The sequence below is a fragment of the Pipra filicauda genome, unplaced genomic scaffold, assembly GCF_003945595.2.
Source record: "Pipra filicauda isolate LSUMZ 115617 unplaced genomic scaffold, ASM394559v2 scaffold265_size1292809_pilon, whole genome shotgun sequence".
NCBI lineage: Eukaryota > Metazoa > Chordata > Aves > Passeriformes > Pipridae > Pipra > Pipra filicauda.
Window position 1 is genome coordinate 993,042 of NW_024104382.1, and position 25,131 is coordinate 1,018,172.

At 42.4% G+C, this 25,131-nt stretch overlaps 1 protein-coding gene across 2 annotated transcripts in view; it reads right to left on the bottom strand.

The window, feature by feature from the left end:
• Nucleotides 1–25,131, bottom strand: part of PREX1 (phosphatidylinositol-3,4,5-trisphosphate dependent Rac exchange factor 1) — a 146,335-nt gene that overhangs the window by 15,633 nt on the left and 105,571 nt on the right. The window contains exons 16-30 of one of the 2 annotated variants that reach the window (XM_039382335.1): nt 23,798–23,940; nt 17,701–17,793; nt 15,099–15,247; nt 14,106–14,191; nt 12,232–12,368; nt 11,605–11,776; nt 10,245–10,432; nt 9,328–9,489; nt 8,556–8,766; nt 7,084–7,342; nt 6,562–6,768; nt 4,189–4,277; nt 3,377–3,459; nt 2,675–2,765; nt 606–734 (exon numbers count right to left, since the gene is read on the bottom strand). In XM_039382335.1, the coding sequence (XP_039238269.1) occupies nt 606–734; nt 2,675–2,765; nt 3,377–3,459; nt 4,189–4,277; nt 6,562–6,768; nt 7,084–7,342; nt 8,556–8,766; nt 9,328–9,489; nt 10,245–10,432; nt 11,605–11,776; nt 12,232–12,368; nt 14,106–14,191; nt 15,099–15,247; nt 17,701–17,793; nt 23,798–23,940 (2,199 nt within the window). Of the gene's footprint in view, nt 1–605; nt 735–2,674; nt 2,766–3,376; nt 3,460–4,188; nt 4,278–6,561; nt 6,769–7,083; nt 7,346–8,555; nt 8,767–9,327; nt 9,490–10,244; nt 10,433–11,604; nt 11,777–12,231; nt 12,369–14,105; nt 14,192–15,098; nt 15,248–17,700; nt 17,794–23,797; nt 23,941–25,131 lie in introns of both variants that reach the window. The other variant, XM_039382334.1, reaches the window with a different exon arrangement.

Consider the following 25,131-nt stretch of genomic DNA (forward strand, 5'->3'; position numbering starts at 1 on the left):
GTGTTTGGTCAACAGTCTCCCCATTTCCCCAATCCCTCACCCAGTCTTTCTACTCTGAGAGTCCTCACTCACACAGACACGTTCGTGATCCAAAAACTCAAGGTGTAAAGCAGGGAATTTTCCTGGCTACATGCTCTGTGTTAACTTCCATGAAACTTGTAGATAAATCCCTAAGGAGGTGATTTCTGCCCAGTGCTTTGCCCTGGGCTGCAAACATCAGCTTCATCTCCCATTTCAGCTCAACCAGACTGCAACAGGTTAGGATGTTGCAGCGGCTGATTAGCATTCATTTCAGTTTGGAATATACCAAGCACCTCTCTCGTCATTTTCTAAAAGCACAGGGAAATGGATCAGTTTGATATCAATCTGAATGGGCTGATGAAATAAAATAAGGGGGGGGAAGCTCTGTGGAATTGCTGCACAGGTGCAATTTCACCATACAGCACCAGGACTCTGCAAACCATAACGCTCTGCCTGCTCCTCTCTAGAGCCCAGGACAGCCTTACTACAAACTGAGATCAAAGTAGAAAACCAACTGAGAGGCTGGACTAGACCAAGATCTTTTCTCCCCGAAGCCAATAACAAACTTTTCCTTATTTACAGACCTTCCACGTGTTTCTGTATGATTTCCACAAGGTTCCTGATGCGCACTGGAAGGTTCCATGGATCTTCCTGAATGCTGGCTTGAATGTTGTTCCGGCACCTAACTGTGGTTTCTTCCTTCTGCTTAAATTCTAGAAAACATGGAGTGTGTTAGCCCTTAAGGAAATGCTCCATAGCTGAGTGGCTTAGGAGTTATAATGTAAACACAGATGAAAGCAGAGACACAGTATCAATAACAGTAATTGTGAATTGAAGAAGGTTCTTAAATAGAACCACTACAGAGGAAAAAGACTATTCCCATACTCTCAGTAACAGCAGTCTCCCTGCATTGCTTTCAGGACTGTGGGCCTGTGTGACCTGCACAGAGCAGGGAGCTCTGCCCCTCCTCAGACACAGAACCCCTCTCTGTTTCAGCTGTCAGGTAGATCTCGAGTCTCTGGCTGTGCAGAATCCCATCAGCTGTTTGGCTGCAGTTGTCACATCCCATAATACTGATGAGAAGTTCTGAAATATTCTGCTTTCTTTCACCTGATGAAAGCTAATTATTTAATTATAGAGCAGAAAATTTACTCTCCAGGACTTAGCTATGTAGCTAAGCCAGATTTCCATTGTTGAGGATAAAATGCATAAGCAGAGAAACACAGAAAAACTGTGCCAAGTAACTGCTCCAAGACAGGAACAGGGGAGCATTCCAATGTCCATCCATCACCAAAAGGTGTCTGTGGTAGCTATTAAATGGATACTGTGGTGCAGGATTCCAGCTGAGTGTAAGCATTCTGCTCTTCTCCACCAGTGATGAAGAGCTGGAATCATATTTGTTAAATAAGCAGAAAATTTACTCTCCAGGACTTAGCTATGTAGCTAAGCCAGATTTCCATTGTTGAGGATAAAATGCATAAGCAGAGAAACACAGAAAAACTGTGCCAAGTAACTGCTCCAAGACAGGAACAGGGGAGCATTCCAATGTCCATCCATCACCAAAAGGTGTCTGTGGTAGCTATTAAATGGATACTGTGGTGCAGGATTCCAGCTGAGTGTAAGCAGGGCTTGTCTGTTCCTCAGTGTGATGAGAGTGGAATCATCAGTTAAATAAAAGACTCTCTCAGGCTAATTAATATAGTTTTAATAAACGAGACTCTGTTTAAGTAAAATAAAAGAAGGGAAGTGTCTGTTGTTTCTGCACTTCATTCCAACAGTGCATGGAAAGACTAACACTCTACACAAATGTGAATGTGTTTGTAGAGATGAGTTCATGTAACAGAACTTCACATGAGTTATTCCTGGAGTCAGGAAAAAAAAAGCAGGAATGCCTCTCTAGTTCTAGAGTTTGCCACTGTAACTAAAAAACAGAACCTGTCAGGAGCTGGAGTGTGACTACAGCACCTGGGGTACAGCAGGAGTAGTAGGAAACATTTCAGATTTCAAGTGGGAAAGGAAAAGCAGCAAATGTTCAGAAAATAAAGTCCTGTGTACTACAGGGAGACAAGAAACCACATCCTGAGCCCCAAAACCACTAAACCCAAAGTCTCATCATGGTCCCTGAGGAAAAAGAAAACACGGTATCATCTGTTTGCTCTCTATGGGAATCAGTTTTCAAAATAAGTGTCATGTGAGGATGAGTTTACTCTGGCAGTTATCCATCTGAAGAAAAGCAGAGTAAGTCATTAAGCAAACTTGGGCAGAACCTTTTGGTGCCTCAGATTTCCAGCGTTCAGCCCCTCCTCAGCTTATCAGAGCACTCATTCACCTTGTATCTGACCTATCCCTACTTTGTACCTTTTGAGATATGTTCACATCAAAGGGGGGATTTGGAGACTTGTGAAAGAGCTGTGAGGATTCAGCAGCATGTAACGAAACAATGTTCTTTGTGTTCAGGAGGAATTCACATGAAAACAACCTCTTAAAGATGCAAAATTTCAGTGGTCAGAAAATTTCAGTTGTACCTGCCAATAATGCATGACTGGGCAGACTGCAGAACTAAGGAACTCTTTGTGGCCAGACAGCATGTGTGCAACCATGGTCTTGGGTCTTGGAAATCACATTACTAAATACAATCAACCTATTTCTTTACCTTGCAAACTGTGGTCCATTGGAAAGTGCTTGGTTTCTTCAAAGGCTTTAGTTATTCCTGGTCCTTTTAGAAGTGCATTGATTGCATCAACCTACAATTGGAATGTTATGCATCAGTGTAAGTAAGATTTGCAGAAGAAAATCTGAACAGAGCTCTTGTGGGGAAATGCCCAAACCATTACACTGTTTGTATTTTGGAACAACTGCCAAATAGCAGTAGGACTTTGTAGTCATGAACTGGCCTCAAGAGTCTCTCTCATTTAATACAGCATTTTGCACAATGATGATCTTCATGCTGACAAGAGAATATCAAACCATGCTCCAGTGTCACACATCTATAAAGATATCTGCAGGCCAAACCTGGGAGAACCCTCCTGCAATCTGCAAATGAGATCCATTTACATCCTACGAGTCATCAGATGCTTGTTCACCTTTTTTTTTTTCATGGAAGCCTTTTTCCTCTTAGTCTCATGCCTTAGATAAGGCAGGTCAGCCTTGCTTAAATCACATGAGGCAACTGGAATGTGGACAAAAGTGATTCCTCAAACCTTCCTATAATATACTTGCTTACACAATACCCCAAAATCCTGATAGTTTGCCCTCCTCCAAATATGATTTCATGACACAATTTACTACTTCCAATTTCTTGCACTAACACTGATAAAGAGAAAGCAATTCTGTCTAAGAATAACGTTTTACATACCTGGTTAAAAAGGTGTTCCAGACAGCCATGAAGTTTGTCTTGCTTGTCTAAAGGAATCCTCATATCATTGGGAAGCTCATCTCCTAATAAAGGAGAGATGAAAAGCTCTTAACTTCAAACACAACCTGTGACAAGGCCACAGATGACACAGGCACACCTTCACACTGGTGGGTGAACAGTGATTGCTGCTTTATCTCCAACTCTTAGATCATAATACTCTTTATTTTCATATAATGCAAGTGTCCAACAACTAAAGAAACTTATCCCTGCCTCATACCTCTCCCACGTTCCAAATTTACTGTGGTTTATTAGAAAAAGGCAAACTCTATCTTTCTGTGCTTGTTATTAGTTTTGAAGAAACCACACTTGCAACTTAAATATGCAAGTCCTTATAATCAGCAAAGACTTGTCAGCTCTGCTGAGGGGTCCAGCACGAGGAGGACTCCTGTGCCCTGTGCACATGCTCACCTGATTCCATCAGCCCTGCCCAGGTGATGTCCCCCTGCACACACTCACCTGATTCCATCGTCCCTGCCCAGGTGATGTCCCCCTGCACACACTCACCTGATTCCATCGTCCCTGCCCAGGTGATGTCCCCCTGCACACACTCACCTGAGCCCATCTCATCCCTGCCCAGGTGATGTCCCCCTGCACACACTCACCTGAGCCCATCCCAGCCCTGCCCAGGTGATGTCCCCCTGCACACACTCACCTGAGCCCATCCCAGCCCTGCCCAGGTGATGTCCCCCTGCACACACTCACCTGAGCCCATCCCAGCCCTGCCCAGGTGATGTCCCCCTGCACACACTCACCTGAGCCCATCTCATCACTGCCCAGGTAAGAGCTGTTGCTCCTCACGCTGGTGTAGGACAGCACCGAGTCCCGGTTACTGTTACATTCACTACAAAGAAAAGCAAAGAGGGGCTGAACAAAAGCTGTCCCTACACCCAGCCCCTGACACAGTGGCATTCTGGCTGCATTAGCACTGCCCCCCCACCTAATTCTGTTCCACATATGCAAATGGCACACTAATGACATGCAGAACAGCCCTCAGCAAGGCCTCTGGGGCTGGACTGCCCCAGGCTGGCTTCTCCTAGGTGTAGTGCCCACTGAATGCCCACTGTATCACCCTGGTTCTGTACAATGCAAACGGCCCTGGCACCCTCGGCTGGGTCAGCCCAGAAAACCTGCTCTGAGGACACAGAGTAGGGGACAAATAATTGAGATTTTAACTCAACGTTTGCTACAAATTCTCAGGATATTACAGCATCCAAATCCAGCATATTGAGAGGCTGCAGTAGCACAGATACTGAGATGGGAGAGGAAATTTAAGGGATCTTTACCATCGGAGAATCAGGCACTGCAGATCCTAAAACTACCTCAGGAAGCAGAGGAGTCATGACAGTCAGCTTCCTCTTGGCTATGCACACCTGGAAAACTCTAGTGTGAATCTCCCCTCCTTAAAGTTCACTTTCCACTAACTATAACTTAATAAAAGTAATCAAAAAGGCTATGGATCTCAGGCTCTCCCCTTCCAATGAAATGACAGAGGTTTTAATGGTACAAGCCCAAAACAAAGCTTACAAAAGTCTTCAAATTGTCTCTTCCTTTGATTTTGTTTTAGACTGACATGAAAGAAAAATGTAAGAGCGACTGGAAGAACCCTAATTGGGGTCCTTTGTTAAATCTACTATCAAAGAAATCTGTTTTTCCTCAAGAAGATTAATACTTATGGCAACTGCTCTGCTGTACAAACCCTTATGAATTACACTTCAAATGATCCCAGTGAAAGCAGCATAACTAATGCAAACAAGGTGTTTTCTTATCTGTAATTTGCTTGGTTTTGTAGTTCCTCAATAGTTTTTCAAATCAAAACCCACTACAACATGTTTTATTCTCCCTTGAGTAACTATTATCTGTAATATATGCTTAATTCTCTCCCTCTGTCTAATAAAGATAAGACAGAATAATGTTTCTCATCTTACATTTATGTGTAGGATTTTGGAGCAAGTGACAAACCCACAGAGACTGTGCTGTCACTTTGTTACCCAGAATAGATTAACCTCAATTACAGAAATTTAAACTAAACAGGGATTCCTATTAACAGTGAAAGAAATACAGCACATTTCACTCCAAAAGCTTCAGAGCACGTGTGCAGATTGAAATCTCACACAACAAACAGATGTCCCAGATCTCAGCACTGAACTGCTCGTTTTATTCTTCACTGACTTTGTACTTGCTGTCCTTTGAGACAATCAATACTGAACTGGACAAGACCCCGAGCAACCACTTTTGTTGGCCCTGTCCTGAGCAAGAGATGGGACCTTGGGGGCTCCAGAGACCCCTTCCAACACAAACTGTTCCCCTTCTGCCAGTTTTGCAGCCCTGCATGGATGGAAGTATAGTTATTGGTACCAGTGCCCAACAAGGGCAAGTAAAGCACCAGGACTGCAGCAGGGAATTTTCAAAGACCCAGCATTCATTCAGGTCCCTGGGATCCTCCCAGCTCTAGGGCCTTACTACAAATGTAAAACTGGCCTGTTAATGATGTTAAACTGCAGTGGTCAGACATGGCTACAACTTGTTATTCCATTTCTTCTGCAGCTGAGTTTCCAAATGTTTCCTCCCAAAAAAAGACAGATTTGGAGTGTGTGAGATCTCCTTTGGCAGCAAATATTCCTGGAGAACCAGCAGTCAATCATGTCACCAAAACAAGATTTTGAGACACCTGAATAAACATTGGCACTTGTGGTTTCAAAGGCCCACTAAAAATAAAAAACTCAACGTCCATTTCTGTTTCTGTGTCTCAGATTTTTGGGAAATTTGGTTGCAGAATCAAATGGAAACATCCCCTTACAATAAAAGCTTTATAAGAACGAACAGTCTGCAAATTCTGCTGGGTTTCTGTAGTTTCTAGCCATAAGATACAGAAAGGGAAAGTCACATTAGACCTATTTATTTAATTTTATTCAGTTTTCTAGAAGCTTTAGTATTTTGGCATTGTTTTGGGGGAGGTTTTTTGCTGTTTATGTCACCATGGTAATAAATGTAATGATAGTGAATACTTTACTAAGTGAATAGTAGATAATGGACTGACTGGAAAACAACCTGCTTGTTGGATCCACGAATTAGAACTTTGAAACACTTTATTAGCAAGGTAAAAGTGGCACAATCTTCAGACTAACCTGTAGGAGTCTCTGTAACTCATTGTGTCATGTCCAGAGTCTTCCTGGTCCTCCTCAGAAACTTTGAAACAGACCTTCTTGATTCCACCATGCTCAGCTTTGTCAGGATCACTCTCTTCTGTTCCCAGGGAAGGTGGAGATGTCTCCTCAGCAGATGGTGGCTCACAGGCACCACCCTCTGTAGGTTCTGTTATGGTGGACAAAAGTCTGCAGAAGTAGAACACACAGCTCTCAGTCTCATGAAGGAAGGATTGTGACCAAGGCTAAATTCAGCTTCATGAAATCACAAGCAACCTTGCGAGAAGTTTAGATGGACTACAGAGACCACTTCCTACTGATCCAAACACAGCCCCAGAGCAGCCACTGCGAAGGGACCCACAAGGATCCTCATGCAAAGGCAGGTGTGAACAGGTGAGGAAAGAGGCTGACACTTGGGGCTGACAGCACAATGTGTTTTCTGAGGTTAATGCCTCAATGTTATCAGAATTTCTCTCTCCAGTGCACACGGGGTTCTGTACTCACTTATTTATCTGAATGACATATTGCTTCATTTCCTTCACTGCGATGTCAAGTTTGTTAAAAAGGTGCAAGTATGAGTCCTGCATCTCCCAGTCTTCCTGTTTCAGCAGAAAACTGAGTCCTCTTTCTTCCTGAGTTGTTCCTCCATTCTGCTGGCCGAAGCTACCATCAGGATCTCCATCTTCTGGGGTCAGACATCTCCAGGACGGTGCAGCCATAGTGGTGATGCAATGTTGAGTATATGAGACTGGATTTAAAGTGCCTACTAAACATCAAAGGATCTGGTTAGTGTGGCTCTCGTGACTTTCCTCACTCCATCCCAATGAGGTTAGTTTAGGATTGGTGGAATTTTAACACGAAAAATTAAAATTTCCCAGAACTATTTTATATAATTACATTCTATGACAAAAACATTCTGGGGAAAAAAAAAAAGTTGTGGGTTTTTTTTCTTGGCATGCCAACTAGATGTTTTCAATTGACTGCAGTTCAGAAAAAGGTTAAATTACTGAAGACAGGAACTGTCTGCACATATACTCATACAGACAACATGGAGAGAATCTAAAAGCATTTGTTGAAAGTTAATGAATTTGGACTCTCAGGAATCTGTGTTATTATTCCACCTCAACAAACATTTACACTCACCCACATATTTAAATAAACAGGATTATGTCCTTACAGAAGAAAAATTAATTTTTTTTCATTTAGAAATGCTGACAGTTTTGGTGTGGTACTTTGCTAACCACCTGAACTGGGTCTGGCTGAGATAGTGTTCATTTCCCCACAGCAGCCCTCATAGTGCTGTGCTTTACCTCACATTAAAAATATTATGGGGTTTAATATTTCATATCCCCAAGCATCTTTATTGACCTCAATTTCAATAGCCATTGCCACTGTTCAAAAGATGGGTTAGTCTACACTTCCCTCCTCTAAACATTCCTGCACTCCGACCTTCACACGGCAATGAGTCAGGAGCACATCAGCTGAGATCATGATAAAGAAATGCTGGAACCCAACTAACCAGGTGGTAGGACAGAAAATAGGTCTCCTGACAGAGTGAGACTTTCAGCTCCAATGCATGGAATTTGTTCAGCAACGGCAAAAGAAACCAGCACTACAACGTGACTGACTCCTGCTGCCCCCTGAATGCAGCCTCTCCTCACAGCACGGGCATTCTGGGTCACTTTTAGTCAGGAAGTCACCTCTAGTAAGGGCAACAGTGCTCCAGGACACTGGATTGATGTGAGATGCCCAAACTGCTTAGCTAAAAACATCTGACCTGAAGCCTCTCTGTGCTCAAAGGCATTACTACTTCACAACAGAAGGAGGCTGTCATTTTACTACAAAACGTTAAAGAGGTAAAAAAAGGCACTGGCAAGGCTGTATTTCCTTGGAACTTATTTTGACCTTGCTGAGCAGTGGAAAACCACAACTTTTTACGTGGATAAAATCAGTGTGATTTGAAAGTGAGGTATCACCTTGTTCTGGATCCAGACCAATGATAGAAGGTTTGCGTCCGATGCGAATGCTGAACGACCTCCCAGCTGAGGTAGTGTTCTTGGGGTAGGACACCTCCATGAGGTTAATGTGGCAGTTGGTGGGGCAGAAATCCATGCTGCTCAGGGAATGTGCTTCCATGATGGCTTGTTTGAAGGCTGGGCTCACCTTTGTCTTCAGTTCACCTGCAAACTGGGAGAAATAAAGCAGGTGTGTGCTACTTCATTTTCAAAAAAATTATGATGCGATACAGACAATTGTTTTCTCTTCCTGCTTCCCATTCCAGAAATCCGGATTTCTGCTGCAGGTGGAACAGCACATTCAAAAAAAAAAAGCTCATAAAACAACAAATGAAAGCAATTAACTATACCTTCTAGTACACCCTTTTCAAACAGCTCAGGTAACTGCACAAAAAAAGCACACATACTTTGTTTATAGTATAATACACTGTACTTATGTTCATGTTAAATAAGACATGGATCATTCTGTTGTCATATTTATTCTTTAATACTGTGGCAATGAACCTGCAATAATATGTTATAACCCACAGCTCTGACAAGCAGAAAGGAGTGATTTCCAGACAAGGTCTTTTTTACCCAAAACTTGCAATTTCAGTAACTTGCAGAGCTGTTTTCATGCCTCCAGGACACCCAACTCAGAAGCTGCTTGGATTCATTAATACAGAATACTAAGACTCACTTATCACAATGAAGAATTGTCCTGAGACTTCACCCCTAACTAGTAGTGTTGTACCTCTTGGTAGTTCATGATCCTCCTGCTAATGCTTTCCAGCTTAGTGTCACAGATCTGCCGGAATTCATACTGGGGCATGGTGGCCACAGCACTGCTTAGGGATATGAGTCTCTTGCAATTCTTTATGAAGTGATTGTCCTCTGCAGCAAAGGCCTCTAAAATCTAAACAAAAAGACAGGGTGTCAATGATATGAGACTTGAAAGCGAGGGAAAATAGAGTTTTCTTCCACTGAGTGAGTGGTAAAGCCCCATGGCTGAAGCTGCTTCCAGAACAAGCTGCCTCTATGACTGCCTGAGAACCACCATCGTGTCCCCAAGCCACAAAACATGTCTCAAAAAATGTCAGAGTAATGGAAGTGGATCAAAAATCCACTGTGCACTGTCCAAGTTACCTGCTCTGGCCTACTTTCCTGGGACATAACAATAATGTTACTGAGATGTGACAGAAACATTTACTATGAGCTCCTTTTTCAGCGATGACCAGGACATTCAGTGCTTTGCTGCCTTCCCATAGCAGCAATTCTGCTCGATTCCTTTTGCAACCCATCCAGTCTATCAGGTGGGAAAAAGCTGCCTGATTTTCTTCCAAGTTAAAGCAAATAAAGCTGCCTGAAAAGATGAATCTTGAGTATCAGCAGAGAGTACGTTACCAGGTAGATAAATGGGAGAATTCCATAACCAAGGGCTCCCCTCCCTCTGCCTCAGCACCTGAAGTCCTGGAAGCATTTGTTGACTTGCTCATACCAAAGGAGCTGCTGTAACTCTGCACATTCTAATGAGCAGAACTCCAAGCAGGGCTGAGAAGACCATGTGTGACCTGATCCAAAGAGCCAGGCCCACACCAGCCAATAATAAACTGTATCACTGGCTTCCCACTCTGGTTAGGAACGAAGCTGGCCATGTACGTTTTCTGGTACCTTTGCAGTGAGATTGAAGCAACCTTTTGGTTCCACAATTTTCTCCAGGACAAAGGATTTGATTCCTGCACTGCTGACATACTCGTACACCACCCCGTGCTCCAGGTGGGTGTTATCCACAGTCAGGCTGACGAGAGGGGTCTCTTCCCCAGTGACCAGTGGAGAGCTGACTGTCTGTGGTGTCTGGGCTGGAACAGAAATAAGTCATTAGAGAGAATTATTAAATGCAAAGACACAACCTTTGGCTCAAGGAGCGTCTGAACTACGTACTGCTGGAGACTGGGGGAATATCCTGAGGAAGACATTTGCCCTTGGCCACTAATGGAGACAGTGAGAGAGGTTTAGATAAACCACACACTCCAATCCCCATTCTAATGTTCTTCCATGTGTGCAAGCACACATCTCTGTCAGGACACTACTTCTAGTTCTGTTCACAGACACGAGCAGAAGCTTTCAAAAGGAAGTGAAGTCTGTTAATCTGTGAGTCCTGTTGTTTGCAAAGACCCTCTGGAAGACTGAGATGCAAGGGCAGGGATGGGGTGAGGAGATAACATTTTTTTACACACAGCAATGCTATTGTCACTAGAGAACAGACTCAAGTTACATTCAGGCTGAGGTTTGCCAGAGAATTGCTCACATGCCTCCACCAGGGCACTGTTCCAGCTGTTCCACCTTGGAGCTGCACGGTTCCACCACTGGATTACCAGGTTCACTAGACCTTAGATGGGATCCACAGATGTGCATCTGTTCCAGGAGAAGTTGCCAATGGCATTCAGAGAGTCCAGGCTCAGTCCTTTGGCTTAAATCTCGTTTCAGTATTCTCCCCTATCATCTACTTTTCCAAAACAGCTCTCAACATAAAAGCTGTTTTTTATGAGTTACACTTTTGTAAGTTGGAGGAAATACACTCCCACCTTCTGCTGACACAGTGATAGCATGCCTTGAAAATCTGCTCCAGATCAAAGCAATTTAACATCTTAATCTTTAATCTAAAATAACAGAAAACACAGATTATTCTAGGTGGAGCTACTTGCAGGCCTTCCCTCCCCACCAGCTACTGCCCACAAATTCCTGGTTTGCAGGGGCTACCAAAAGATTCTAAAAATGCTGAGCCTCTTCATTCCTGAAACTGGATCTCTTGTAAAGAACAGAGTCACAGGGGTGTGATTTCTACGTGTATCTTCCCCTGAATAAATGGCAGCATATGAGTACTTCCTCTGGCAGACCTCATTTTATTACAAAGTTTTACTAAGACAAGAGATATCCTACAGTAACAATCACACCTTATATTTCTACTGCTGTTTTCCTTTTGGAAGCCTCCGAAATGCCCTAAATCTCCTTCCACCATGAGGACCTTTACCTGATTCCTGTGGGCTGTTTTGAAGAGGATCCAATTCTGCATCTCCTTCTAGTGCAGGGTGGTCTTTGGTGGAGCCAGGGTGGCTGCCATTCACATATGCAGGGGCTGCTGCTTGCTGAACTCTGTCCTCTTCAGCATCTTCATGTGTTCTGTACACCCACTGGTACAACCCCTTTCAAGAGATACAGGCTTCAGCCACGACCTCACTGAAAATGCCCAGTCTCCAAATGTTTGGACTACAAAGGTGAATCTAGCTCTCAATTCTGTACCTTCTAAGTTGGCTGAAATACGAGCATTCCCCCAGCTTTTCTCTGAACTTCAGAGAACATAAAACCTAGATCAATATCTGGGTGAACTTCTAGTGTTAGCAGTAGTTAATAACTTTCAATACTGCGTGCAGTGTGTGCATGAATTTGCTTTTATATTATTTGTAGGTATGTTGCAACTCTAGGCAACTGCAACCAGGTCCCTCAGTGACAGCAGGACACTGGGGAGGAGGAAATGAGTCAAAAGAAACACGTAGACGTTCTTTTTCTGAATATTTAGTGAGCATAAAAGCACAGGAGAAGGGGAGGGCAGAAGAAGGGCAGGAATTAATGTACTTCCTTTGAGGTTTTGAGTTCATACCAGTGCTTCCTGTTGTCTGGTCCTGTAGGCTGTGAAGTGCTCCAGAACTTCCGTATAATTGCCATGTGTTGCATTATTCCCATTAACTTTCAATATACACTGCCCGGGATGAAGGCCTGCAGCTGCAGCCTCAGAGCCTGAAAAACAGCAGGAGAGAAGTTAGACAGAAATGCCATCTGCATATGGAAGAGAACACTGGCAAGTTTGCAAAGGGTTTCTGGTTAAAAGGAGTAAGAAGAGCTGGGTGAATGCTGTGCTGCCTTTGCTAAAAAGTCCTTATTCCGAGAGCTTTGTGTTTATCCTTCATGTTTTCAGTAGTGCTGGGAAAAACAGAGACCTCCCAGATCTAAATGCACTCATACTAGAAATTGAAATCCCTGTGGGAAATCGTTTGGGATTCTTACATGGTTCTCTTTCAGCCTTATGATTACATTAGCTGAGGTCTCGCTTAAATGTAAACTGTTATATTTGTTCCAGCTTCTTGCACTCGAAAGGTACAGAACACTTGCACATTGCACAATGTGGCACAGAAAAAGACTGATGTACTTAAAGCTACAGTAAGTCTAGAGTGCAATAACCAGCTTCAATGGATTTATTCCAAACTCACACTGAACAACACTCATACCCAAATTCGGCTCCTAGAAATCAACAGCTAAGGTGATTAATCCTTTAAAGCACTTTTTTAAATGCAATTTGTCTTTTGCTGGAAAAATCCTGAAAAAAGGAGAATCTTCCTAGCTGGCATTTCCAGCTTGCCCTCTAGACTGTGACAAAGTGGTTACAGGTGCTGTTATGAAAGGGTGCAATAAATGTGTGTCCCTGGGAACACCATCTGTAGGTGCTACCTGCACAGTCACTGCACTCATCTGGAGACACGTTTGTTTGCAAGGAAGGAAGTGGTGTATGTCTGAAACACCACATTTTCTGCATCTGCTGAGAATAAAGGTTAAAGCTGTGCTTTGTTTGTAGCTCAGTTAACATTTCAGGTACAGAAGTACTAAATATCTCTGCCAAACTGTTTTCTCCTTTTAAAAAGATGAAGGAAAGCAGTTTGCCTCTATTGTACATTGGTACTTTGTAGCAGTGTAAGCCAACGTAAAGGGAGAAGTAGTCTCCAAGTATTACTTTGTGATGTCCAGATCACGTGAGGACCTGTCTCCCAACCTGCTGATCCTGCAGCAGGGTTAAGGTTAGGTTAGGGTTAGGCTTTCACTTCAAAACCCAGGGACCCAAACTGTGGCTGACTACAGGCAAAAATATTGAGGAAGCAACAGACAGCATTAACCCCTCAACTTCTTCTCAACCACCTCAGTTTTGTGTTTTAATTCCCTGTGGCTGTAAAGCTGGACCTTGGCAGTCTCAGAAGCAGCAATGGCAGGGTCACTAAGCAAGCACATTTCTAGCTTGCAAGAGCTTGAGTGAGAATGCTTTCTTAAGAGTCTTTCCACAGTACTGTGGACTGCAGTATCCAAGTTTCTTCCACTGTAGAATTAAATTATTCCTTGTTTTGTGTTGATGGGATTAGAGACCCAACACTCAGTTGGCAAGAATGATACCACTGTCTCAGAAAGCATTTACATGCTGAGCACTTTGTATGCTGAGCACTTTGAGGCAGGAACTCTCACGTTGTTCTGTGGTTACATGAGTGTGATTCTTCCCCATCACTGGGGTTCCTGTCACTGTGGTCACTAAGGTTGCCAGAACTTGTATGGAACAAGCTGGACAATGAAACCTGCATCTGTCTTAATACAGATATATTTATATACACACACACACACACACACACACACACACACACACACACTCTTTATATACATATGTATATATATTTAGCTGTACTCCCACCTTAACTGTACCACAGACTTTCTCCTTACCTCTTCCTACTGCATGAACATATGGTGGTGCTGCTCCCCGGATCTGAAAGCAAAGGGCTTCAGGACAATCTGGGATTTTAATAATCCTGCAGATAAATCAAAGAGAACAAGAAAGCAGGATTTTAAGTTAGGCTGCCAGAGCTCTGGGCAGTTGTAACAGCAGCTTTCCCTGGCATTCACAAGTGTGTTCGGCTGAAAGAAAGCACCCACACTGTTTATAAATGAGTAACAAATAAACAGACCTGAAAAAATCATCTACTCCATCATCAATCTCCAAGGCAGACGGGAGGTTCTATTTGTTAATTAAAATTTGGCATTTCTTAATTTATTACATCTTTAAGTGAATAACACCTGACAGAAACTATCTGTGGCATTTATATTCACTTCCTTTTCTAGGCACACTTTGTTGCAGCTGTGCTGACTTATACCATTTTCATTAAAAAATAAAAATATACACTAGACAAGACAACCTGGACTAGAATCCAGCATCAGGTGTTCACTGAGATGTTCAACTCTATGGTACATTCTGGGATTACAGAATCTAACAATGCACAAGACACTAACAGGGCCAACTCTCATTATAAGATATAATAATAGACTGAAAAACTGTAAGGGCTGATACTGTTAGAGTCATCAAAAAACAAGCCAAGCTTTAATGGGGTGGAAGTTTTGCTTTCCCTGGCACCAATATTAAGAGCCTGAGAAACTTCACACATGACAGAGAATGACAATCCTTGTGATTCCGTTCTGTTTGTGCACAAGGAAGTCAAAAGTATTTTACCTGCAGTACAAAGAGAACCCAACCCCTTCTAGCAGCCTGAGGGTCATCACTAAAAACAAGCTGTGACTCCTGCTCTCTCATTTCTGTCATTTGTTCTCCTATTGAGCCACTTCTGCACAGCAAAGTATTTGCACAGCTTTCACTACAACCACAGAAGTATTACTTAGGGACTGACATTTCTCAATAATCTGTCTGCCCATCTTGGCACTTACTCTTTTGACTTGGTGGCTACCAGAAGCCTGAGTGGCCTTCGTGAGCAGAAGGACTGGGTTAGGATGGTTTCCACTTCTGAAAACGGGCGCAGGAACACTAAATCCTCATTGATGGAATAGATTTTCCTTCCCGCCTGCAGGCCAGCCATCTGCAAAGGGAACAAACACCACAGAGCACTTGCATCACCGGCAGCACCTCTGAAAGCTCAGGCTCCAAGGTTCAACTCTTCCCTACTTATGGTCACTCCTCAGAGTGCTGTCAGTGGGATACCCTATAAACAGTGCTGGTTCATCAAGTCATTTGTCACTCCCCCTGAAAGTTTTCTGCTTTTGCAGAAAACAAAGAGGTTTCACCCCTATCTTTAGAAACATGTCACTGCACAGGTGTATCTTACTTTGCAACGGATATATATTTGTACTTTTCTGCTACAACTTTTTAAGGGACTATTAATAAAGGAGACTTTCTAAATGTCTTTGTGAAGACACGTGAACTTGGGATGAGCATGAGATGTGACACACTCCACATCAATTAACTAAGCAAACTCTGTGGTGTTTTGTGCCTCTCCACCTGGGTGAGCTGAGCAAGTGTCAACAGGCCCAGGCAGCTGATGCCAGCAGCAGGGGCACAGTTCCCACAGGGAGGGTCCTGGGCTGCTCATCATTCAGGAGCAGGAGAGAAAGGGCAGGAGCACTATTCTGTCTGAGGGCCAAAAGTGAGAAGCTGGACACACATGCCAGGCAAAGAGTTCCCAAACTGCAGTTCAAGTACCCCATCAGTACGTACAGGAATTGGATGTTCTTAACAACTCGTAAACACAGTTTGGAAACTGCTTCTGGCATAGGCAAATCTAACAGCTCACAAACAGTTTCTAAAACATTTTGAGAAGAAAAGACACTAATAATAAAAACAATGCTTGGCAACTCTGACAGCTCAACAGAAACCCCAAAGACCCTTGTTGCACAAGCACGAAGCTCAGTGCTGTGTGCTGCCACAACCTCTGCTTCAGCTATGTTCCAATTCTGTTTCAAGAATAGGAGGTCATAATTCCAAACTCAAAGAGAACATGTCAATCTTGAATAAATCCATGCAAGTAATAGATTTGTTCCCACTTTACTGGTGAACCTGAAATCTTACTCAGGCCTGAAGTCTGCCAGTCTTAGTGACTGCAATGAGCTGTGAAGCAAAGCTGCTGTCTTCACTTTTGTCCCTGAAGAGTATGACAGCAGGCAGAGGGTCTCTAAATGCTGAGCCACACCAAACTACACGCTGGATATATTTCTAATATCACAAAGCAATTAAAAAAGCCCAAGAATGTGATGAAATGCATCACCATTGGACCTCGGGTCTTTCCAGACTGAGCTGACAGCCCTCTGGTTCAGAGAGATGCAGATTTAGTTCTTTTCTGAAGCAATATTGTAAGACCGAGTTCAAAAGATGGGCTCATGGTCACATAGTTTGTCTTGGAAGATCAAGAAAAAGATTCCTTAAAAAATTTTGTGTTTCTGTAGTCTTAAAACACAACAGATTTGCAGGCTATTCCCCAGGCATCCAGCCAAAGAAAGGGCAGAAGGATTATCTGGCAGGCAATAGTTCACAGCACAGGTTTACATTAATAACATTTTTGGCCGACCCATGTTGACTTTGAGCACGAGGTAAAGCACAGGATTGGTTTCTTTGGCGACCATAAACCAAATGAGAATCAGGAACACTGAAATAATTTGATTTTAATACTAAACTTCAGTTCAAAATTCCTTCCCATTTGACATTCTCAGCTTGCTAAAATTCATCGCTCCACTTCAGCTGTTTCCACTGGGTAAATTATCCAGCAGTTATTTGTAGTCTAAAGCAGAGAGCCACAAATGAACATGGACATTCAGAAATTCTGTAATGGTTGTCCTGGACTCTTAAGTAGAAGCTCTGCCTGTGTGTTGCCACACTTTACTGTGAAACCCTGGACAAGTCATTTAGCCCTCTCTTATCTCTACAGGTGCTAAAAAAGCACCTAAACAGCTTTTAAAAGACAGATTTTCAGTCTGTCTGTGCCTTATTTCAGTTAATAGAGTGTGACATTGTGTCATCCACACAAGGGTTTTGTATGGATAAAAGGTGATGGTGCAGTACTCGGATTGATGATATTTTGCCCATATATGTGCCTCAAAGAAACACAGCAAATATATTCTGTAGAACTCTTGGAAAATTCCAGGGAGAGAAACGAGTGCACGCTTTTTAAGGAAAAAAAATACACATCTAAAAATGCAGCTTTCCCTCAAATAAACCTGTTTCCCACTTGAACACCTTTGCTAACCCAAAGCAGTGTTACTTTCCCTCCCTCCTTAAACTGAGGTTGCTGATGAACCTGAGGTACCACCACACAGAGATCCTGCTGTTGTCCAATCACTCATCAACGAGACTCAAGTCACCTGGTGATGCCAAAACCCTTGGCCATTCACAGGAACAGCTTTATTACCACAGCAGTTGTGGAAGACAGCCGATTTTCTATTTGCTGCCTTTAAGAGGAAACAGATTTTACAACTGTGGGTTTGTGCCTTTTCCAAGTATTGAAACACTCTCAGACAGGAGGACGTGAACGTCAGGTCCTACCTCCGCGGAGGAGCCTCGTCGAACCGACTTCACCACAACCGCTTTGTTCTTCTCTTCCACGTCAAACCCATAGTCATCCTCTTCTGGTAAAATCTTAAACAGAGCACAGGGCAATGCTTCATGAGTATGGAGCTTGCTGAAAAGCTGCTGGAGATGAGAAATCGGACTTTTCACTGCAAGCCACGATTGATATGGACCTGCATGTCTTAAGGCTGAAAGGCGCTACCAGGTCATTTGGTCTGATCTCCCACATAATATGAGGCACAACATTTAATCTAGTTATTTCCTCATTGAGCCCTTAGTGCACAGTAAAGCAGGATTTCCAGAGGGCTACCCAGGTAAGATCCACAGTCTTTAAGAAGGGAGGAACCTACTCCCACCCTTGAGAGTTTGTTCCAAACTCTTCTGTTAGAAACTGCATCTGGTTTTAACTCCTAACCCTTTATCCTTTGTTAGATCTTACACTTCTACATTACATCATTATTCGGTATTTTCCACTGGTGAAGGTACTTACAGATTAAAGTGTAGTACTTTATTTATTTTTTAAAATACATCCCATGTACCAATAATGAATGATCTGAGTCCTTCTCAGCAACCAGTCTGAGATAAATTGAGTATCTCAGGCGTATCTGTTATAGATAAAACCACACACCACAGAAATCTACACCATGACCAGTGAGAGAACAACTCCTGCATGCACAGGTCCTTCCTTTAGAGACCTGGCACAAAAGTCCTGTATCAGGGAAAAAGCACAAGCCCTGTGCTCAGTTTGCACCTCTCCCATTTGACAGAAGCCTTCATATTTCTTGCTACTGAGTTTCTGTTTCCTGTTATTTGCACTGAGGTCACACAGACCTGCCTTTTACATATTCTTTTAAACATATCAATCATGGCAAATATATGTTTCACTCATCCTTTTCAAGTGGTTTATTAATGAGTTAAAAGCTTAACAACTCACTTCCCATTATAAAAAAATTAAGCAAGCCTGGCCACTGGTAAATGGACAAGTGGAAATTCTACCAGATAAACATCTTGCATTTGAGCAAACATTATGTACTAAAACCCATCTGATAAAACAGAACTGAGCTAAAAGGAAAAATAAAGCTACTCATAATCCAGCAGGCACTGGGGAAAACAAATTACTGAGAATTGTTTCCTTGCTTCTGATGATTTCTGCACTATTTTAAAATACTGTCCTTTTTCTATTGAAGTCAATTCCATCAGCTTACACGCTTTGTTCTTTTACAGGAAATTACCTTAGAAAAAACTGAAGAACTAGAATATTTCTGTCCTGCAGGATCTTAAAATAATCTGCAGGCTGTTCAAATAATGCATGTGCAAGGAAGAAGTCCTTACCAGGTGATATTCAGATTAGATCATGGACAGGGAATTAAAAAGACTGAAAGGTAAGTTTGTCATTTTTGGCTATTTCTAACACAGTATTTTCAGAAGCAATGCTAATACTGTATGTTTAATAAGGGACCTTAGAAAACAGAGTATTCTGCTGGTTAAGAATTTTAGTGCTGCAAGTGGAATGAGTTTCAGCCCAACACAGCATGTACTTTTTATCACTTCACATTTGGGATGAAATGGAAGATTTCTAGGCTAGCTCTCCCCTCCAATTCACATTTGACATTTGAAGGGACTGTTTGTTTCTTTTGTTGAATTTTGAAAGCATATGTGGAACAGACATTAAAAAATCTGCAGCCTTTGATTTGCCCAACTTCACAAGGCAGCAGCTCCACAACCTTACCTATCTCTTGGGTGCAGCCACCATTACTATGCATGAGGATCTTTCATCTGCTATCATTTTTAATAACCTACCTTTCTCTGATCACTGATATTGCAAAAATGTATTGTTTGAAAGCAAAGAACCAAAACACTTTTAGGGAACCCCAAGTGCATCAACACTGGGAACTTCTTCAGCATGTTGTTAAGAAAATAAATCTCACATTCTGTATTCTGGTGCTCCTGTGCTGGAGACATCATGGATAATATTCTATATGCAATGCTTGGAGAAGGCTATGATTCATTCTTTACTATAAAACAGGAACACCTTACCATTCCACAGCTGATCCCCGTTCATCCCTAAGGAGTCCAAAGCAATTAACTAAATTGCCACCTACAAGAATTATTTCTGTGCCCCTAAAGCCCAATCATTTTTAGGAACATAAGGCAGCAGCTGTTTAATCTTGAAAGACAACCACGTTAACAAATGAGACCATGTGAGAAATAATGTTTAATCAAAACCAGAGGGCAAATGTAGTCAGAACACTATTCAAAGAGAATTTTGGCAGGGATATAGGGTGTGCAGAGATGAAAAGCTGTGCAAAGAATGGTCTATTACACCTGTATCAGACTGAAGCAGGAACTCTCAGCCTAAACTCTTGGGGACATCAGCACCAGATGAGGCAACACAGGCACAACAACCACTATTCCTTAAACCCAAATGTCCAGGATGCACATTCTTCTCTCACAGCCTTCCCTACAGCTCTCCAGAAAAACCCTTCTCTGTCAGACACACTTGCACAGCCTGACTTGGGTAAGAATCTCCTCAAGAGCAAAGACTTATCAGGCAATGGCCAGTCTGAACACTTCAGAACACTTCTGAGCCCTCAGCAGCATTTAAAGGGAGCTACTTTCCTTTCACCTCATCTCTCAGGGTGTTACAGCTTTTCACAAATCCACAGCTCTGGGGCACTAAAACAGGATTTGAAAAGACAAAAGCTCAACAATCTAAGCCACCCCTACTATTATCCTTAAAGGTATGTTTTGCCCCTTTAGCAAAAGAGACTGAATATATCCAGAATGACTCCAAGCTTCTTGTGGTTTGTGAGCTGTGAAATTGAGACTGAACTCCAACTGTTCCTTCTGAACAGTTAAAGACTTAAGAGCCTAAAGGCTGCTTTTCCCTTCAGAGTTCACTGGAGTTTTGAGTATCTGACTCCACCCCAAGCTCTTCTGCAGCCACCTACACCTGGATGATGGATGCCTCATCACTGACATCCCAGCCTGTCCCCTTGGGAGCAGAATTCCCTAGAGGATGAGCTCTTATTAGTGGCTTTCTTCCCAGGAGTGTTTTAAATCCTTGAGTTGAATTCTCTAGCTACAACAGACCAGTAGACCAGGATAACAAAGAACAAAGGGAAAGCTCTTTTTTGCGCTCTCTCTGCTGAAATTTTGCAGAGATAGGTTGTTTTTCATTAGCACAACACACCAAAGTAATTCTGAAACAATGAAAGATGGAAGAGAATCAAGTATGACTTTATTTCAGAAATACAAATAACTACTAGTTATTCATTATTAGAATAGCAGAAATGCATCCTATACTTTAATAAGAATTTTAAGGTGAATGCTGTGTTTATTGGTTTAGCTGGTTTAAAATGGAAAAGACATGAACTCCCATGGTATTTGTACTATTAGCTAAAAACTTCATATCTGAAGTACAGAACTATAAGGACACTTCATTTTCAAAGCTGATTCTAAGTGTAACAGCAAAGTAGCAAAGTCCTATGGATGAATGAGATTTACCACCCCAATTTTCAGATGGTAAACTGAGGCACGGAGTGACTTGCTCCAGGCAGTGAGTTCATGTGAGAAGATAAATGAAACCCCAGGTAGCCCTGACTCCCCTGGAACGTGCTGCACTACCCAGGTCCTACAGGAGCTGAATACCAGGACAGGCCCCAGCCCCGGCTACAGACTGCAGGGAGACACAGCCACACACTACTGAGGATAATAAATACAGGATATCCTGGAGGAATGTAAGAGATATCACAGGTCTGGAAAGCTGAGGAGGTTTAGAATTCCGGTCCAGACCTCAAACCCAGCACGACAGTTTTGAGAACATTACAGAAAACGTACACAGGCATCATCTTCAGAAATCACTGGGAATGCTTCTCCTCTGAGTCTTCTGGGACTGCAGCACCACGTGTGCATTAAACCTCTCAGACAACTTTGAGGGAGGCCCATGTCTACAGGCAACTCTCCTTGTGTGACACTCAGCTCCAGGTGACCAGCTCTGACGTGTGTTGTGGCTGGGCTGGGCTGACAAGGAGAGGTGCTGCTCACAAGTTCTCAGCACACTGCAATAACCAAGCCACAATGCTTGGAGCCAGGCCAAAACGCAAATTCTCCCAAATTCTCTTCAACTATGCAAAGAATGTTGTATATTTTTTCAGTTTGTCAAGATTTACGTCCCTCAATGAGAAACAATTGCGCAAATAAATAAGTATTGGATTTTGTTTGAAGTGTGTTGTTCCAGACTGAAAGCACTTTGTTCTAATATTTCTAATAAATATTTGCCAAGGTTTCTCTTGTTTTCAGTTCTCAAGGGCAGGCTCCCCTGCGATACAGCAGACTTAGATGGAGGGAGTGCAGGAACCTACCTAAAAACAGGTAGGATTTCGTGGCAGCAGAAAAGCATGTTTCAAAAGCCAGTGATGAGGAAATTCCATTAAACTTCCTATGGTGGAGTCAAGGGATGGGAAGGATCAATGCCCTGTCGTGAGTGTAGAGGCAAGCAGGGATGTTCCCCAGACAGCAAAGCCTTGGGAATTGTTGCTAAATAACTGCTCATAATTGCTAAACACAGCATAAACCAGAAGTCAGGCACTTTTTTTTGTGGGTAAGCATCATGCATTTACTGTAGTGCTTTTGTGGGGACTTCACAAATACTCAGGGCACTGCCAATTTCTGTGTGCAAATGAAAGCAACTCCTTTGTTTAGCAGGACTATACACATCTGACACAAATCTGTGCCCTCTAAGGAGGAGGTTTTTTCCTCAGCATGTGCTGCTCATTTCTGACTGTTTTCTGTTTGAGATGGGACTGCATTTTGACAAAGGCTGTCTGATGCAATTCAGAACTATAATAGTAGCAACATTAATATTTTTCCTGTCACAATTACTTCAGTTACTAAATTATGGAGTGATTGGAAGGACCAACTAGAGATTACAGTTTATTATCAGTAGTAAATAGTCCAGGAGCAAGGTCTGCTTGTTTGTTCTGTCTCTTTACTGAACACTAATAAATAATTACTACATTAAAAGAAAACAATCAGAGAACGTTAAATCCCTCCTTTCACAGCTAACATTACCACTGAGTTTTGGCATTTTAACAGAAGTGCCTTGAACTGACAGAAAAAGTGGAAGAAACATCCTGGTCAATCTGTTTCCTCACACTGTCTTGTCTTGATCAGGTATTAAAAATACCCCAACAACAGCAGTTCCCACCAACTGACATGAAACCAATGTCTGAGTGCTTTCAAACTCACAATAAAAACACCCCACAATCATATTAACTGGACACTCCAGTCCCTGGCACGTGGAAGAATAATTTTGAGGGACCATGGTGCTTAAACTATTACTTCTGGCCATTGAGACAAACACAGCTTGGTCTCCAGGGAGACAAAACAATAGTGAGATGTGAAATTTGTGTGAACCACAGGAAAGGTTTTCCCCATATAATGGACCTCTGGATCTTTTCCAGGAATTCTGCCTTTGTAGTCTCTGACCCAAGTTTTTATCCTGCTCCTGCATTCTACCAGTGTTCAAAGGGAGAAAAAGACGGGCCTGGAGCCACTGGCAGTACACATGGATCTCAGAACAAAATGTTTGCCCCAATCTGACCACCAAATCCCACCAGAATTAGAATAATCCCAGTGCAGTAAGGGCTGGGACAGCACTCAGTGAGGTGGGAATCTGGAGATAACAGTAATATTGCAAAAGCATAAATATAAACCCCAGCATTGTCTGGAAAATGGTTTTCATAAACAAAGTAAAGCTGATACTTGATCCAGTCATGCAGGGCATATTCATATGGCTTAGACTGCAATGCCCTGAAATATCTGTGTTCTTATGAACCTTTCAACTTTCACCTGAAGCTACCTCACATATAAGGGTATTTAAACTGTGTTTAAACTTGATCTCTCCCAAGACAGTAGTGCCCATTACTTTTTCCTCCACCACATCAACACCCTGGTGCCTGCTCAGACATCTCCATCTCCCAGCTCACTTCCAGACTCTCACAAGGACTTCTTGGGCATAGTGCACTGGATGAAACAGAAACATCAAGGTTTACATTAACATATTTCTTACCAGAAGATTCTTTCCCAGGATGTTTTCCACGAGCTTGAAGTCATTACGTAACTGTTTGCCCTTGGAACTGGTTCCCTCCATCTCCTCATCGGCATAAAAGCGGAAATACAAGGATTCATCCTTAAATTCACTTTTCTCCAGGACTTGAAACAATATTTATGAAATACATACGTGCATTTACCCAGAAAAAGAAAGAGAGAAACAAAAAAAGAAAGTTAAAGGAAATCCTAAATACTTCCCCAATCTTCACAGAACACAGACCAGATGCATCCCTATCAGTCAGCTACTCAGCTCTGTATTTTTATGCTAATCCTGTATTTTAGGGCAATGATTTTCTTCACAGTGTACAGTAGTTTGTGACATGATGTGACCTCCCTGGCACACAGAATGTATATAAAATGCAAAAGATCCTCTTGGAAGGAAGATGCTACTCAAAACCTCATGCTCCTTTCCCACATCAAAATGAATACAGTAAAACTACAAAAAGAGCAAAGAGGACTAAAGTGGTTGCTTAAAAGCACCTAAGATGTCCACATAGAATAAGGCTCTTCAACCTAAGAAAAAAAATGAGAGGGAAATGAGATCAATAAAATTCTGGAAGGTGTGAAAAAGTTCTTCACCACTTTCTCACATACAAGACCTGGGAAATAAAGACAAAAGCAACAAGTGAGGAGCAACTTCTTCATTCAGTGTGTATTTATGTAAAGGACTTCCTTGGCAAAGGACATTAAGAATGCAAAAAGTTTGCAAGGGCTCAAACCAGACCAAATTCTTTAAAAAAAAACCCCAATTATTCTTACATTCTTATCAAGTACTGTGCAAATTCTCAATTACTTATTTACATTAATTTGCTCTCAAAACCACTATGCAAAATACAGTGAGCAAATGTTATCCATGACTAAAACAACGTCTCACTGGACAAACTACGTTTACTCTTAGGACTTGTATGTGCTCTTTGATACTGATACAGAGGTGATTTGTTAACTTTCTCCTATTTGAGGATGGATGATGTCTAACTTGGCAATCTGGTACTTCTGATTTGGAAGCCTCAGCACTGAGGATCGTGCTTGTTGTCCAAGAGGCAAGAATAAGGCAATTTGACTTTGTACCTGACATTTCTTGGGATATTTCAGGACAGTACTTGGCTTGTGCATCGGTCTGATAGCTCTGGAAGTGATGCAGTGAAAAAAAATGTCCCCTGTAGCTTGTCTAATCCCTCCAGCACTGCCCATAGCTGTCAGCAAGGGGATTCCCTCGGGGAGGTACCAGGCTTAGACACGACGTGTAAGCTCAAAGGCTGTTCTAGAAGGACCTGCAGGGCTGCCTGCAGTCGG